The sequence below is a fragment of the Mchenga conophoros genome, linkage group LG14 (assembly GCF_057382185.1).
Source record: "Mchenga conophoros isolate Kocher_MC1m ecotype Shallow Benthic linkage group LG14, M_conophoros_male_GT1.1, whole genome shotgun sequence".
NCBI lineage: Eukaryota > Metazoa > Chordata > Actinopteri > Cichliformes > Cichlidae > Mchenga > Mchenga conophoros.
In genome coordinates this window covers 8,700,127-8,718,346 of record NC_140539.1, presented here as the reverse complement: position 1 = coordinate 8,718,346, position 18,220 = coordinate 8,700,127, and the positions used below count along the sequence as shown (strand labels likewise).

Below are 18,220 nucleotides of genomic sequence, written 5' to 3'. Positions count from 1 at the left end.
TCCTACCTTTGCTAACGTGATGCGCATAGCGCAGAAGCCGATGGTGCATTCACTTACACTCGGATATCTGAGCTTAACCGTGAAAACATAATCGTACATTTGATATTTGATTGAATTTTGTTTTGCCTTTGGGGTGGCACCTGGGGTGGCCAGTCTGGTTGGGGGGGTGGCCTGTGCCCCCCCAGGCCACCCCGCTGGACACGCCATTGGTAACAAGGTCTGTAGTGTTGCTGCATGTGCTTCAGACTGATTAAACTCATTAACAGGTGATCATGGTCTGCTTTAAGAGAGCCTGGTAAAACACCAACGTGAAAAATAGTTACTGTGTGTACACACTGTGTGCGTTAACACTCATTCTTTTTGCAAATCAGTTGCAGAATTAACCAAACAACCAGCCTAAGAACAAAAATCAGGCTTCTTAGTTTGTTATTACTTGTTGTTTAGTGTAAATTGCCCAACATTAGTTCGAGATCACCGTGAAGTTAAGATCAGCTGCATTGCTGCCAGTTTACCTGATCTTAGCACCATCTTAGCATTCTGCATGGCTCAGTTGTGACCATTCGGCACATCCATTTGGCAAATGTAATGTAGCTCTCTATTTTAGTTGCTTTAGCCTGCATTGAGCTGCTATGCATCTGCAAGCCACCCCAGCCCAGCCCAGCTCTTCCCTTTTATCCCATATCTGAATGAATCAGTGTTATGTTGTCTTGATGCCTGCTCTATTCTGTGTTTGGATCTTGCTGTTGGGGTTCCTCCCTGCAAAAACCGACTCCCGCACATGGAGATACCAATACAAATCCAAACAGCCTGGACTATTATATGCTGGGATGATTGTATTGTATTGTATTGTATTGTATCTTTATTTGTTTCAGACATATAAAACAAAAAACAATATATACACACTACATATATTTTCATTTACAGATACGAATATATATGTAGATATACACACACACACGTATGTGTTCAGATAAACAAAAAATATTCATCCTCATTCTGAGATTTCGGATCTTTCTCTATGAAGACGTTATGTCTGGGTGAGCACTAAGCAGCATCCGCCCCTTCTGCACATGCACACACAAAGGTGTGTGATGGTTGCTGCTGGATGAATGCACGGTTAAACTAGCTTCAACTTCAGTAGAAAAAATAGTTCCTGTTCTGTTGTGGTCTGAAATACTTATACACTTCAGTTGGACAATTTACATAAACTATAATACTTTTGGCTTTCCACTCCTCAACAGTTAATGCATGCTGAACTTTAATCCCTCATCCTTGCTGTGAGTGAAAAAGAAAACAAAACTATATGTTAACCATCTTAAAATCAGACTTATTGAAACTACAGACTGCACTGTATTAATGGAGGTATGATTCTTTGTGAGTGGTGGGAGGTTAGTTCTAGTAACAGATTCGTGAATTTCTATGTGCAAAAATACTGCGCAGGTGTTTATAAGGCTATGTTTACAGTTCTGGACTGTCTGATATGATGACAGGATCTTTCCAGGTGGATTTGCATTCATTGAAATGAGTGAGAGGCCTGTGCTGTGAATGAACAGCTAACGTCTAAGTGCAAAACCTTTAATATGCAAAGACAGATATAGATGGTATTAGTCTCATGGTTAAAATCAGTCTTAAACCTAGAATCCATTGGCCATTACTGTGCATAAGACAAAATCTTTCCTGCTAACCTGCTAGTGAAACAACAAAGCTTATTTGGCTGCACATCTGCCTGCCTTTTTTCCACACTCTCCTATTTTCTAATAAAAATGTTTCCCCCCCATCAAACCCTTTGCTTCCACCTTGGAGAGTAAGTGCTGGCTGTGTACTCCTCACACAGTCAATCTATATTTACCCTCTGACCTGACGGAGGGTGTTCATGTTCGGAAGTATGTAACAGCCAGATAGCAAAGAGCAACACGCTCATCCTGCCTCGTTCTCTTCGTTCTTCAAGTGTGTAATCACACACCGTTGGTCTGCCTCTGGAGCTCCCCTCCTCACAGCGGTAAACATGCGGGAAGTAATTTTGATGATTTGCACTGCTGAGCCATAAATATATCTGTATGTAGAGTGTATTGAATAAATACAGGCTCACAGGTGTTGATACTCATACATTATAAGTGTAGAGCTAAACGAGGGAGCCACATCTTTCATATTTACACTTAAGTAATGATCCTGTTTCCAGCTCACCCATGCCTCTCCACCTCATCTGTTGTTTTCGAAACGACGCCAATAAAAAAGAGTGAAGATCTATATGGCTGCACATATCGGGCAAAGAGAGCTGACGCCACATAAAGACCAGTCTCTGTAAAGTGGAATGATCAGTTATTTTATCACCCGTGTCATTCCTGCTCTGAAGCATCGCAGTAATCCCCTCTCCTCTGCTTTTCCGTTTTTATCCTCTGTCTGGGATCCTTAATGGTTTCTCTGGCCGCGGCCTAAATTGATAACATCTGTCAGCGTGGGACTAAGTGGAAAGGTGGACATCCTAAGAGAAGGCAGGGGAAGAAAAACGTAACTGAGCATGGGAGTGAGAATAAGGGAAGCGTGAAGTAAAAGGAAACTATGGCTTTGGCATAATTTGGTGTCTGTTAATCCAAATGTGACTTTGTGGTTTTATGAGATAGACTGAAGTCGCCTGACAGCCTGGCACTTGGCAGGGCATCAGCCAGCACGTATAGGCTACGTTCACACTGCAGGCGAAAGCGCATCAAATCCGATTTTTTTGACCCTATGCGACCCATATCCGATCATGCTATGACAGTGTGAACGGCGCAAATCCGATATTTTCAAATCCGATCTGGGTCACTTTCGTATGTGGTACTGAATCCGATACATATCCGATGTTTTAGAAAGCGACTGCTGTTTGAACGGTCAAGTCGCATTAAATCCGCCTTTTACGTCACCGACACAAGACTGAAGCCAATTATCAGCGCCAGAGAAGCGCCCGAGAAGACATCGCGAACGCTTCCTAGCCATCCAGTGTAGATGTCAGTGAAACTGTTGGGAAGACAACGTAAACATTTTATTTGTACTGTATAATCTGCAGATTCTGACAGAAATCTGCAGCTATCCTTTGAAGCACCGCTCCTCTCTTAAACAGCAATAAGGATCATTATTAGGTTATTTACATTATTATGTAAATAACAAAATAACTTAAAGCAAAAATTGGGAAACGTGAAGACCGAAGTCTTTATATTAACGGCCATCAGTCAAACTGTTTGTTCTTGGTCTAAACAGAGCGCGTTGTGTGTGACATCTTCTTTTGCGCATGCGGGCCGCTTTGAGCGTTCACACTAGAGCGCGTTTGCTGTCGCATTTTATTTGTAGTGTGAACGAGGAGACAAAAAAATCGGATTTGATCAAAAAATCGGAATTGAGCATTAAGACCTGCAGTGGGAACGTAGCCATAAAGACATGGCTGTGGTTGTGGTAATTTAACTGAACTGGAGTGGAGTAACATGGAGTGACTTGATGTCAGTGTGGCCCTGTCGCTCCACACAGTAAAATGTGAATACACTTACAGGTGATTGGTGTCAGGAATACTAATAATAATAGACTGTATACAGTGATCCAGTAACAACCACTACTTTCCTGTCAAGCTTGTAGTTCTGTACAACACATAACACAGTTTAAAGTGACACGCTTGACACATTTACCTCTTAATGGCCCCGGTGGTTAATTTATGTCAGTTTACAACAGCTGCTGAACATTTTCATCAGCTTGCTTAAGGACAATCATCATAAAAAGATGAGTTGGGGTTAGTATCTTGCCCAAGGATACTTGACATGCAGACTGGAGGAGCCGGGGATTGAACCACCAACCTTCCGATCAGTAGGTGACCAGCTCTACCTCCTGAGCTATAGCCACTCCTAGTGTACACTTGGTAATTACTTGAGGCTAAAAGTATAGAAGCATCTGTCTCAATGAATGAGGCATTAAGGTAAACAAATACAATTTGCTTGATTATTGTCACTTAACATGTTATACTTAGAGGCTTCTAGGAAGTCAAATGTCACACAGACACCATCTTCATTGCCACAGACACCATATATTTCGATTCAGGCTTCAGAACAGCCAGCAGATTTGCTCTTCAAATAAATATGCTACACTATATAAGCTTATATACTGCTCGTGTGTAGCTGGTTTGACAAGCCTAAGCAATTACAAAAAGGTATATGTCTAAAGCTTGACAAGACAATTGCAGTTCTTTGAGTAGAAAATAGTTTGAAAAGAACATTTTCAAAAGTCTGTTTCCTGCTTGCTTTTTCCAAACTCTTCCATTAACTTTCGAGTAGGTGTATGGGAGCATTTGTCATACAAGCATGACTGGGGACTTGCACCTAAATTCATGAACTGGACAGTAAGCTGAAGAGTTAGGGGGTAAGAATTTTTATATCTACCCCTCTATTTCCCACTTCCTAGTCAAGAAAAAGGCTTCATCTGTTTCTCATCTAAGAAGGCAGGCGAGCAGATGACAAGCAACTGGGTTGATAAGATCCCCCGGGTAGATCACATCAACTGGTAGGACTCTGTTGTCTGCCCCGTGGGTGATAAGGGAGGTCTGTCTGAGTAGTCACTGTGCACAATGTAGCTGCAGGTCAGCAATCATAGCCTCCCTGACTTGAAGGGCTGGATTCACTGCTCCCCATTTCTGTCATGTTTTCTCACCAGGAGAGCGAGGCATGATAAAGTGTTTCCAGTAGTGGTCAGTTGTGTCTCCATCTGTGCTGACTGAGCCATTCAAGAGCTAAATGCATCACTTAAGACAGTAATAAATGTGCCGTTACAATTAGAAGGTACTGGGCGACCCCCAAAGGAAAGTTTATCATCATAAAAGTATAAAGAGTTTTCAAGAGTGTGGAGGTCTATTGTATTGAAATTGAAATGGAAATAGACGTACTCTCCTGCTTCTGGTTTTTCCTCTCTGGCCTATGATGACTTAATAAGAACAAAAAAATTACTTGTAGTTATTAAGACAAAGAAGAAGCGCTAAATGAGCACGAGTCTCCACCAAGGCAGCTCATTCCCTTTCTTTAAAGCTGTAACTCATTTTGGGATCAACTTGAGAGAAAGGCAGATGTGAAATGTAAAAGTGAGGTCAGAGGTCAAATGTGAAATGATATTTGAATGCAAACTATAATGTGATATTTAGAATCCACTACTACCAATACAAACAAAGGCAGTAAAATTTTAATTATAGTTTAAAGATAAAAGCCATTTTATGAAAGCTTGATCCTATTTGACATTGAAGAAGAGGTCCGAGGTCCATCATAGTGATGTGATACAAACAATGGCAGTAAGAAACATAGTTTTAAACAGCTCTGGATATCATTATTATCACTTTGACCTTCAGATCAATGCTTTGACCTTAAAGGAGAGGTCAGAGGTCAAATGTAACATGACCTTTGAAATCTTTAAACATTAGCTACTACATCCTGAAAACACACACCACATAGTTTCTAATTTATGAGGCTTTTTTTTTTAGCAATAAATCAGTGAGTTGACCTTAAAGACTTTGGTGGATGTCAGCCAAAATGTAACAGATTTAACACCCCCACTAAATTGATCAGAATTCATTCAATCAATTACATAAACGCTGCCAAAAACATAACCTCCTTGGCAGAGGTAAGTATGGCTGGCGTAAGGACAGTATATCCAGGGGGAGTTTTCATTTTTGTAGATGACTCTTATTTTTGTCAAATCCAGTAATACTTGTGCACTGGAGCCTTGCATGAAAGCTAATACCTTTGCCACAGCTGTTCACTCATCAAACTTTGAGGTCCTGAAGGTTGAGCATGAATGTGTCTTGTCCTTCAACAGACACAGGCGTGTCCTGATAAACACACGGCGACCATCGCAGACAAATGTTATTGTCAGTACTTTGGCCTTTAACATCTATAGCCCAAAGGGCTGCCAATTCCTTCATATTACCCTGCAGATTGTGCCACTGACACCTACCTGCAGCAGTTTCACAGCAGGGATCCGTAGTACTCAACTGCTGCAGTATACCTGCTTTAAAAATTTCAGAGCTAGTTCAGTCATTAGGAAGGAATTGTCAGAAGTGCAGCACCACATATAATGTGTGTAAGGATCCTCCAGAGGTAAAGATTGTTACAACCTATTTAGCATCTGTATGAGCTGAGATACTCAAAGATGCCTGGCAGTAAAGTAAAGGCAGTAAAAATAATGTGTTACATCTGGAATCCTACCCAGACCCCACTGTCTACAGCTGCAGGATTAAGTGTCTACTGGACACAGAGGCTGAGGTTCACAGGTCAGAGCAAAACGAGATCAACTTATACAGAATCTACTTACAATGCAAAAGTGGAAGAAAGACACTGGCATCCAAGTGACGGGTTAATGTGGTTAATAACAGATTAGCTCGAGGCTATTAGATAACTGGACCCAGTCCCTCACTTGCTGTATCTACTGAGTAATTAGATGCAAAGCAAGCGGCAATCATGGAAGAATCTGTGGACATGCCTGATTTTGGCCAAAGCTGTACATATTTTCCCAACATTAAGAAGCAGGTGTGAAAAACATCCTGGATTTGCCAGCAGCAGTCTCTTGAGAGCAGGTGGATCAGGGCACAGAGTCTCTCAGAAGTATGTTGAGAGGCAAGACAGATCAATTAATCACGAGTGGAAGACTTTCTCTTGGTATGCACCCTTCCCATCGGTCACTGCTTCACTTCATCCTCCAAATGTGTTTGATCAATGAGCCAGTTTGGATTTTGTTGTCATATGAGCGGAATGTTCAATACTTTTAGTGCTTCGGTGGATTACCGCCAGAATTAGAGACCAAAAGAGGGAAAAGGAAGAGAGAAATGAAAGGAAGGACAGGAATCCAAAGGTGACGTTTTGATACCCAGAGCTGGTAACCTTTCAGCTAATGAGTGGTTTGGAGACTCATATCGCTGGTATTGGCCTTTATGGAGTTCAGAGGACAGCCTTTAAATGTGTTGACTTTTTCCTTACCTTTATTTAGCCTGGATGGGCTGGCTGAGGAGCACTTGCACTTATACAGCAGTACCCTTCCACTTAATCATAGGTTGGGAGACACAAAACATGATTCTTTGGGCCATTTATAACCATTATTTGACCTAAAGGATCATAAACCAGTGGTTTACTGTAACTAAATGTTTACATGACCTTCTGTAATGATTCCATAAAAAGTGGAAAAATGATTTTCATTTATCTGAACTGTAGTAGTACGCACTGTTTTATCTGTTTGTTGTTGTTTTCTGCAGGTGGGGAGGTGACCAAGCCATGGTTCACTCAATATTTCCGGGGAAGCCTCTCTGGATTGACCATCCGACCGGGAAAGATTGAGAGTCAGAAAGTCATATCCTGTCTGCAGGCCTGCAAAGAGGGACTGGACATAAACTCCCTCGAGAGTCTGGATAAGAGTATAAAGGTACACGTACACAGAGATAAAGGAGGTGTTTCAAAAAGAGGGACTGCAGTAAAACCTCTCATCTTGGTTTAAAGCGTCGGATAATAGTGCAGATCACATCAGTTCAGTGAAGAGAATGGATATTAAAAGAAACAGAGGATGGGCTTTTTTCAGTGTTTTAGATACCAAAAGCCAAACAATTACTGAATGACTCGCTGAATTCAAGTGTGGTACTGTAACAGGATCCCAGTGTTGCCATAAGTCAGTTCATGGAATCTCCTAGATATTCCTCAGTCAGGAAGTAAAGTGTTTAAGAAATAAACCAACTCAGTCATGAAGTTGCAGACCACATAATGTTACGGGGTTAACACTCCGTAGGTGTTATGTGTATGTGACCCAGTACGTTGGTCAGTATAGCGTAATGTCACAAGGAAAGTGTTGCGTATATACATGTAAGTGGTTCAGCTGTTATCCAGACTAACAGAGGCTACGGTCATCTGTGCGTTCCTGAAGCACACCAGTCAGCTTGTACCGTATTACCTGTGTCTACCCAAACAGTGTCGCCACCTGATTAAGCAACTAATGAAGCAGTGGAGCACAGGGGAAGAGACGAGTCGGGTTCTTGCCTTCCCGGCCCTCAATAAAATCTGCCGCCAGAAGCAGGAAACGTACCTCAACCCCTATTCTTAAGCAAGTGTACATTTCTTATGTACAAAACTGCAAGTTCACATCTCCCAACGTGCTGCCCATGATCAACTTCATGCAGAGAACTCTAACAGAGATGTACACCCTGGACACAGAGGTCACTTACCAGCACTTCATCTATACCCGACAGCTGGGCAGTTACCTTAGAAATGCCATGACCATGAAGAAGAAAGAAACGTATCAGTAAATGTAATGGCAACCAAACCTGGCTTTCCTGAAAATCTTCAACTACCTTCTTCTTCCCCTTTTTCACTGGCGTAGCTAATTGATCTCACTGTGCTGTGCAAGATAGAGGGCATACAAGATAGATGGGGCTTTGTGTGGACTCAAAGCCATCGCCTGTAAGCACCCTACCACTCTCAGCTCCTTTATTCTTTCTCCCTCTTCAGCTTTTCCCTCTCCAGCAAACTCCAGATCCTTCTATAGAGAACCTTGTGCTGTGGCGCAGCAAAGAGATGCATGCCAGCCTTTTGAAAAGGCATGCTGGGATGAGGTGGAGGATATGAGAGAGAAGAGGAGAGCCTCTCTAGGGCCAATGCAGTTTATCTTTTGAGAGCCATTTAATTTTCTTCTTAGCCACACACTCATCTGGCCCCTGGAAGTCCACGGGAAGCTTAGCCAGGCAGGTGGACAGCTGGCACTGCACAATCAGAGGAGAATAACAGGCAGAGAGGCAGGTAGACACAAAGTATAGACAGAGAACAGAAGATGAGAGGAGACAGAAAGAAGTGTGAATGGGGAAAATGACAGGGCGTGGGGACTGTATAGAGCACCACAGAGAGGAGGAGTAACTTCACCCTGGTGCTGATACCCAGTTTTAGAAAATGGGAACTACTCATTGCAGTTCTGGCAGGAGAACACTGAATCCTTTTTGAAGTAAGAAGGCTTCAAATCGCTACCATCAAACTCTGCAGGAGAGCACACTGCTCTGTAAAACCAGCTCTACTGTGTGTCTCTATGTTTACGATATTTACTAGTTCATGCATATTCCCATTATTATCATACTGCCATGTTTAGTTATGCCAGGTTTTCATTTATTTCAGTACAGTATGGAAGCAGAAGCCTGAAACTACCTTGAAACAGGTGATCCATCACAGTGAACATTGGATGTGTTTGTTTTATGCCGTTGCATGGTAAAGCAGCGCAGCCATGATGTTCACTTTGATGGATTGCCTGATTCAAACAAGTTGCGAGTCTCTGCAAACTAATGTGTGCACCACTGTACAGTGAAACCTGTAGAACACAGGGACTGCCTGGAAACAAGCAGAAAGGTAGTGACCTTTTATCATTTGCAGAAACGCTGCTGAAATTATTCAGTTTTTACCCCTCAGGCTGATGGAGTATTGCTGTCAACCCGCCGGGCAGGCGGGCAGCGTGGACCCCCAAGTTTGTGAATATGATAACTCGAGGAGGTGACATAGGATTTTGAAATATCATCGTGCATCTACTAAAAATCTCAGATGAGTTCGAATCTCAGTGATGCTGACCTCAAGGATTTTCAAATTTATACCATAGGTGCATCTGCCTGAGGGCTGGGCATGATAGTGCTACCATGGGATTATAAGCACCCTTGCCTCTTGTTGCATCACAAATATCAAACACTATACACTAAAGGTTCAGCAACAAAAAGTTGGTTTTCTGGGTTTCAGCCACAGGAGCCTAAGCAGAGAAATCCAGAGCTCCCTCTCCTCACGCAACCTCCTCCAGTTTACCCAGGAACGCTTATTCATTTGAATCGTGACCCTGAATGGGATAAGTGAAAGAAATACATTTGAAAATGTTGTTTTTTCTAGTCTTTTCTACTCTCAGTATAAGCCACATTCACTTGGTCAAACCCACAAACACATACAATAAACAGAGATGACACACGGCGGCATGTTTATAGGTCGTATCTTGGGCAAACATGCAGACTTGAGGATCTGGATTTTGAATAAAGCATCTCAGATTATTGGATAAGCTGTTCTTCCTTCGAAGCTGCGGCCACCCCTGAAACATCCATATAGTACCGATTCCATTTAATTATTTGATCTTAAGGCCACGACTTGAAATCGTTGGAGTTTAATCACATTACCACACAGCAAAGCGTGAGCCGCGCGGTATGTAAACGGTAAGTTTTGCACAGAGAGTGGAATCTGTACCCCTGCCCCCCCTTCTCCTGCAGCAGGTTAATCTGCCCATGCCCTGCACGCTTTCACTCTGTCAGCTTTCGTATGCACAGGCTAATCTACAGCATCTCAATTAGAGCTGACTGATTTCAGTTTTAAATGGCTCTGTTCCCACTGACATTTTATCATCTGCTGTGTCAGTTCTCGCTCTCCGTCTAACATCTGTGTTTTCTCTCTCCCTAGTTTCACTTTAACCCAGCTCAATCCATCCTGGTAATGGAGGGCGAGGACTTGGAGAACATGAACGCTGCTGTGAGGAAAGTTTCCTACATAAACTCCCGTCAGTTTCCCACACCAGGCATCCGACGCCTGCACATCTCCACTACCGTCCAGTGAGTGCACTGCCGCGTTCGTCTTGTTCTTCGCCTTGTTTTTTCTCCTTTATCTTTACTGAAATCTGCTTCGTGTGTGTGTCTCTCTGTCGTTTTTTTCTTCCTACACGACGATCTTTGTTTCCTTTAGTGTTCACACGCTTTCTCTGTTTCTGGGTACCTTTTCTTTAAGATGTTCGCCCACCTCGACACTTCTGTTAAAACAACACGGCAGACATCACACCGCGACTGATATATGATTCCCTTTCCGCGCATTGATCCCCACCCCGCCCTCTGTTTCTCGTTTTCCTCTGCTGTCGCTTCCCCTTTCCTTTAATACACCATTTTCGGTTCACTGTCGCCACCGGGGGCTGGTTTTTACATTTTCATGTCATGTATTAATAATTCTTCCTGGATTTTGCCAGAGGAACGAGGGGAAGAGAGATGCAAAAGGAGAGGGTGTGTGTGCGCGCGTGTGTGTATGTGTGTGCGCGTGTGCGTGTGTGTATGTGTGCGTGCTTGTAGACGCAAGGCACAGAGAAGAGAGGCTGGCTGGTAAAACAGCCTCCCTTGGCGGGTTACCATTAAAATTCATGATTGTTTTAAATATATGTAGACCCCTGCAGCACAGCCCTGGGGTTTCACTCTCCGCCCTCCCGATGGGTTCGATGCACAGCGGCAGGCCCGAGAACTTCAACTAACACAGCAGAAGAGTGTGTGAGTGTGTGGATGGATGAGTATGCACATGTTGGTGTGTGTGCTGCACAAGCTGCTGGTGATGAAGCAGAGTCGTAGCTGGAGGCGCACCGATTATCAAGGAATACATTATGCTAATAAGGGCTAAGCTTGCATCATTGCTAAATGTTGTTTAAATGAAGTTTTTCCACAGACTGCTGACTGGTCTGCGAGTTGCCGCAGCTGTGTGTGTGTGTGTGTGTGTGTGTGTGTGTGTGTGTGTGTAAAATAAGGAATAAAACACTAATTGAGGACATGTGTGGCTAATGTTTAAAAATGGGGTCCACTCAAAAGCATGTTTAGGGGATGAGTTTTATTTAAACATCCAGTTTGACGCCAGAAAAAAACAAAAAAACCGTAAATCTTGCCTTTCAGCTCTGTTAGTTACACTGAGAGTCTGGAAATTGGCCTCCTGCAAGAAGGCATCAGCGGGTGAACAAACTCCCTTCACTGCTACAGACAGCATGGCTTTACACAAATAAACAGAGATGCTAAATATTTCCTGGCGATGCAATTAAACGTCTTTCTTGCTGACGCCTAATAAGCCAAATTACTGCAGGCACTGAGAATATAATTAGACGAACCACGTTAATCTTGGGTTCCCCTCGTCCTCGGTCTTGTTTTTTGTCACAGAGAGCGGTTCAGACACGGAATCTGTACTAGAACGCGGAATTTTATTGATTCCGCGTTCTAGATGCTGTGGAATCAATAAAAGTGTAAACGTGGCGTCGACGGTGCATTATTCTCGTACCACAAAAACATGAAAATGGAGACGGACGCTTCCCGGACAGGTGCTTTCAGCTGGCTCTGGGGCTCAGATGTGATTGGAGAAGTGCTGCAGATAACAGATCTAATCAGCCAGAGAGAAAACACCTGTGTGTGTGATCGAAGTCCAGGTGTGACTAATGACATTAACACTGGCTGTGATTCATTAAGGTATCCCACAAGCCTTTGCCAGTGAGACACAACGCACAGCACTGGGACCCCCTTGACACGCACCTGTGATTTTTCCTGCTAAAACTGGTGAAAATACCGGTCTGGAAAAACATTACTGCACATGCCCACTTGAGATTGGCCGTGGAATGTTCAACGCGAGGGTGAACAATCACGACTCGATACAACATGGCTTGTGTCGTAGCCAGTGTTGGGTAAGTTACTTTAAATTAGTAACTTAGTTACATTACTAGTTACTTCTATCAAAAGTAACTCGGTTACTTCAAGTTACTCATTACTTTCAGAGTAACTAGTTACTAGGGAAAGTAACTTTGGTTTTACTCAGAATTCTCTTGTTAATGTGTTGCTTCCGTAACTGGATACCCAGCAAGATTGCCAGTCTTCTAGCTTGCTTACTTGCCACAAGTGCACTGTGCCACCTACCAATAGAAAGGAAAAAATAATGTGCACATTTCCACGAGAGAAATCCCACGCCTGATTCTATCCTAGCCTGCTTTTTACATCCAACACAAAAACTGCAGTCGTGGTGCTTTCGATTGTACTCAGAACTCGGAAATTCTGCCTTCTGAATAGGAAGATGTAGGTAACACCAGACTGCAGATGAGCTGCATACAGGGCTGGACTGGGACAAGAAAATCGTCCCGGGCATTTTGACTAGAGACCGGCCCACCATTATAGGAAAAATCATAAAGCCTTTGAATGAAAATAAACACTGTTGTGACAGTGATGTTCACTGTTTTGATGGTATATATGTATCAATCTATCAATCGTTTGTTGTAAGACTCAGATAATTATTTTTTTAAAAGTGAGACATTTTAAATGAGAATAAGAAAGTATTTCCTTGTGCCCCCCTTTCCCTTTTAATGCCCTACATGGACCCCTGGCAACACTTTGCTAGACCCGCCCCTGCACAGTTACCAGCTGTCAGCTACTTAGAAAAGAATCCTGGTGTTATTTGTCTCTCAGAAACAGTTCATAACTTCCCTTCAAATCATTCATGTCACCTAAAAGTTAAACCTGTTTCTCCATCACCTGTTCAGCTCTGATGATCCAGTAAGGACATCTCCTGGTTTCATCTTCATGTTTCCCTCTCACCACATAACCAAACCGACATCATGACCAGCAGCTTTACAGCTGTGGCTCCAGCAAACATCAGCTGATACTAGAAATTAATATTAAATAAATTCTAACAACAGCTGATCAAGCTTAAAAGTGCTGCTGTTGTTTACCGCGACATCCGCTGGTTTCCTCTTTCTGGCGCAAAGTGGGCGATAAATAAACAAGAGAGAAAAGCCGATCAGCTGATCATTGATCAGTTTCATGATTGAAGTAGAAACAGGAGAGGGAGAGGATGAGAGAAGAAGAGGCAGCTGTGCAGCGTAACGACAGAATAACTCCAGCTTTGTGTCTTTTTCATTGTAGCTGAAGTTCGGGACAAACTGTTCCTTTTCACCTCAATACGAAACGCGTAATATTTTCTCTGAATACGAGACGATTCCTGAAGTTCAGTTCACTTCGGGTCTCTGCTCCTCTTGCCTCCCTTTTCCTTCATCCACCTGCTGGCTTCCACCACTTGCTAATGTTATTGAATCTGTGGAAGCTCCGCGATAGCCACCACACGAAGTAACGAATAACGAGCCTTTTTAAATCCCAGTAACGAGTAACGCGTTCCCGGTTTTGGCATAATAACTAGTTACCGTGCTCGCTACCACAATAATAACGTAGTTACTGTAACGCGTTACTTAATAACGTGTTAGTCCCAACACTGGTCGTAGCCAGTCGTGGTCTGGGATGCAAATGTCCAAAACTTTCGAAATGGAAAAATATATGCAATACATCCCAGAAAATGAGTTTTAAGAATCATTTTAAGAATTCATACGTAATTTTGTGTTATATATGATATTATAAAAAGTTTGTATAGCCATAATAGCACCCGCGTTTTGTATAAAAAGACATACTACCAGTAATGAAAAGCATTCCCCTATGAAAGATTTAAAAAACACAAAGTTCAAACTATAAAAATTGGTTTAGCAGTATAACACAGAGACAAGTAAGAGACAAGTAAAGACTGAAACAGTGTACCTCAGTGGTTAAGAATAAAGTAAAGAACACCAAAGTGCTCACATGGTGGAGAGGTGGATAGCACCGTTGCCTCACAGCAACACGGTCTTGAGTTTGAACCCACCTTCAGTCTGGCCTTTTTGTGTGGAACTTGCATGTTCTCATTGTGTCAGCGTGGATTCTCTTTGATTTCCTCTCATAGTCCAAAGACATGCAGTTAGTGGGGTTAGTGTGAACGCGAGTATAAATGCTTGTCTATCTCAGCTGGGATGGGCTCCGTGACCCTGAATTGGATAAGTGGACGAAAATGGAAGGGCTATATTAAAGTATTATAAAAAACTCTACATAATGTTTCTTTATAGCTGATTTAAAAGAAGGCAAAGGTCTGCAGGCAGGGCGTTTTACAACAAGTCTCCCAAACAGCAAACACTCTGTGTGTGAACAGTCAGATTTCTCCTGCAGAATCTCAGGCTGCTCACTGAGACAAGAGTTCCAATATGTTTCCTTGAGCCATGAGGGGCTTTAAATGTGAGACATAAAATTTTAAAATGCATTCTAAAACAAATGAGCAGCAAATGTAGAGCCGTTAAACGAGTGTAATACGTACACTTGTCTTAGTTCTTACAAGAAGTCTTGCTGCTGCATTTTGAAACATTTGAAATCTATTAATTGATTCTTGATTTACACCAGTTACAAGACCACTGCAGCATGAATGATCATTTCAGTATTGCTGAAACTCAGTGCTGATCAAACGGTAGTAGCAGGACTGAGAAACCTGCTTTGTATAGTTCTCAAAAGTGAGGCTGAATATCACATAGCACACCCAGATTACAGACGATTAATTTAGCATTAACTATCAAAACACCAAAGAAAGGCTGAAGGATAGGATGCAGTTTATCAGAACCAGTGATAACAATGACGGTTTTGACCATTTTGCAATATTAGTTCAACATTTTGTAAGAATATAGTAGTTTGTGGTGTCTGTGGACAATAAAATTGGAAAATGTAAAAGCTGGCAGAGCTGTTGTACATGTACATGTATTTACATAGGGGAATAAAAATGACTGAATCTGTGGGTCAGGTATTGAGTTTTATGATGTGACGTCATGAGCAGAAAGTTGTCCGTTATATTGGATGTGATACAATTGAAAAATGGGACGTAAAAATGTTTTCTCCCGCCTGGCTTGCAGTGTTGCCAACTCTAGCTGTGTGAAATCAAATTCGAAGAAGGTGCTGTTAGATTTGTATTGTTGATTGTCATTTATGCTTAGAAATATTTACTTATATATGCTTAGAGTTTTGTAATTAGTTGTAGATTGGTAGAGGTTTTGATCCTTGATAGTCTGCAAACTTTGTGTGTATTAGACAGCACTTTGGGAGCATGAGAGGTCATACCGTGTCTTATTGTTTTATGGTAGGATTAACGTAGTTGCGTCTGTTCTAGTCTAAGTGCTCTTTGTTTAGATGAACTGCAGGACTTCCTCACCGTGTTATCTAGGATGAACCATCTAGGGTGAGGGGGAGGCTACCCTATTGTCTTCAACGTTCCAGCGGATGGGTTCAAGCTACAAACCTATCAGGTGCTACGCCAAAAACCTCTTCGTCATTGCTGTGGTTGCTACCAAATTGTTACAGTTGGCTGCAGTTTCTTACGTTTGTCTGCAAACACTTGCTAACTACTAGCCATAAGGTGCAACTTTTATTCTGATGGTCAGACCGTCTCCATTTCTGGTCTGTGTTGCACTTCCCACAGTGTCAGCACAGCTTGGACAACTCACTTTCATTTAAAGTACAACCGCAGCAAAATGCTAAAAGCCAAAGCAATCCCAGTGAGGATTTTTCCAAACGATTAGAGAATACATGCTTTTCCTTAGTGATAGGTGGTTGCCATGGTGGTCACTTACTGGTCCGTAGGCTTGTGTGCCTGGGGATTTAGCAATCATTTTCCCAGCGACTGCCATCAACCTCCAGCGACCGGTAATGAAATATACATTTTTCCCTCACAACCACTGGTTAACAAATGGTCATGGACCAGTCTCTAGGCATGTGTGACTGGGCTCTTACACTGTCACTATGAATCTCAGGCATCCAGAATGGTGGTCACATGCCTGCAAAACCTCAAAAAGGAATGCTTATCAGGTTGTTAGTCTTAGACTAATCACTGTAGCTATATCTGTGTGGGAGTCATCTTGACTTCTGATGTTTTTAAATGTCAGTAATTACTAGTAGTTATTATAGCATCATTAGCTCTGCTACCCTGACTTTAATCTTTATGCTTCTCCGTAACAGCAGGAGCACTCTGAGTGATAGCGATGTGTATATGTTTATATACGAGCAGTCTGATAATAAAACACACACTATAAAGGTTTTCTTCTAGAAGACTCTGACTAACATAACAGGGCTAATAAGCTGCTTTACCACACAAAGCTATAATCAGATCATAAAGTTTAACAGCTATTACGTAGTAGGATGAAAATGGCATGTCATGTTTATATGAGGACTAAATGAGTGGTGTAGTAATCACTGCAAAATGCAAGCTGTAAACTGAAAGTCTGGTTGTTTGCCATGTGACCTCAACTTACCAATAATTTCAGTGTAGGAGCGCATGACATTTTTTACCCGTCAAAACAGTCTTGCAAAGAAAGTATCATGAAGCCAGCTGTAAGCTAGTTGTAGCTTTGCTGTGTCGAGTGTCTTTTAAATCAGACAAGTGTCTCCAAGAGATTCCTGTTAGGTTTGAAGTTTGTGGGCTGACACGTTCATAACCAAGCCTACAATTTTTGCTTGGTACCTAGAGGAGTTTAAAAAACAAGGACATGGAACAGACAAAACAGCTGAGCTGTAGTTCAGAAGGTAGAGTAGGTCATCTACTCATTGGATGGCTGGTGTTTCGATCCCTGGCTGCTCCAGTCTGGATGCCTAATATCCTTGGGCAAGATACGCACCCCAAGTTGCTCTCGGGTACATCCATCGGAGTATGAATGTGTGTAAATGTTAGATAGAAAGCACATATTTATAGAAAAAAGTGAATGGGTGAATGAGTCATGTTGTAGGCATGTGTTTATTGTGTAATCTGTGGTCTTTCAGGTTTCCTCCAGCAACAGACACACTGGGCACTGGTCTCTTTGTTAGGTCTTCAACTGCTCATTTAGAGAAATATCTAATCAGCATATCACACGGCAGCAACTACATGTAGACATGGTCAAGGACACCCTAGGTGACACTCCTTTTCTTCTAAAACAGGAACCAAAGACTACAGTTCACACGGACCAGAACTGGACAATAGAAGATTGGAAAAACATTGCCTGGTCTGATGAGTCTCAATTTCTGCTGCAACATGAAGACAGTCTTCTTGCTGTGAGGCAACATGGTCAGAATTTGGTATAAACAATATGAAAGCTTGGAGCCATCCTGACTTGTATCAGCGGTTTAGGCTGGTGTGGGGGATATTCATACATTTTGAAGGGCGTTTAAATATCACAGCCTACCTGAATATTGCTGCTGACCACTTGGTCTGTGGTCACAGTGTAACTGTCTACTGATGGCTACTCCCTGCATGGTAATGTGCCATAAATAGACAATCCAGTCCATTCATGGTCAGGTTAAGATTTAATTCAATACTCTATATGGTCTTTTCTGCATTATATTTATGATTTGTTAATTTAAACATGTTTGTTTAAAGTTGACTCTTCTTACAGAAGAACACCTCTATTGACAAAATAAGAAATGTAAGGGGGCTTTGCTCATAACCTTTAGTTCCTGACTGATATTGACTGACCTCAGTTTTTCTCCTAGACTGCTTAATGGTCAGCCTGTGGCTATAAGTCTCTTTGTGAGCCATTGTGAGTTTCCAGCAGTAAATCCTTGTGTACAGTCTAGTTGATAACACGGGCGATT

The 18,220-nt window shown here is 42.3% G+C and overlaps 1 protein-coding gene across 1 annotated transcript in view; it reads left to right on the top strand.

The window, feature by feature from the left end:
* The window catches only part of LOC146559205 (calsyntenin-2-like), a 331,275-nt gene that overhangs the window by 288,083 nt on the left and 24,972 nt on the right, over nt 1-18,220 (top strand). The window contains exons 10-11 of the mRNA XM_085245053.1: nt 7,247-7,413; nt 10,446-10,594. Of these exons, the coding sequence (XP_085101179.1) occupies nt 7,247-7,413; nt 10,446-10,594 (316 nt within the window). The remainder of the gene's footprint in view (nt 1-7,246; nt 7,414-10,445; nt 10,595-18,220) is intronic.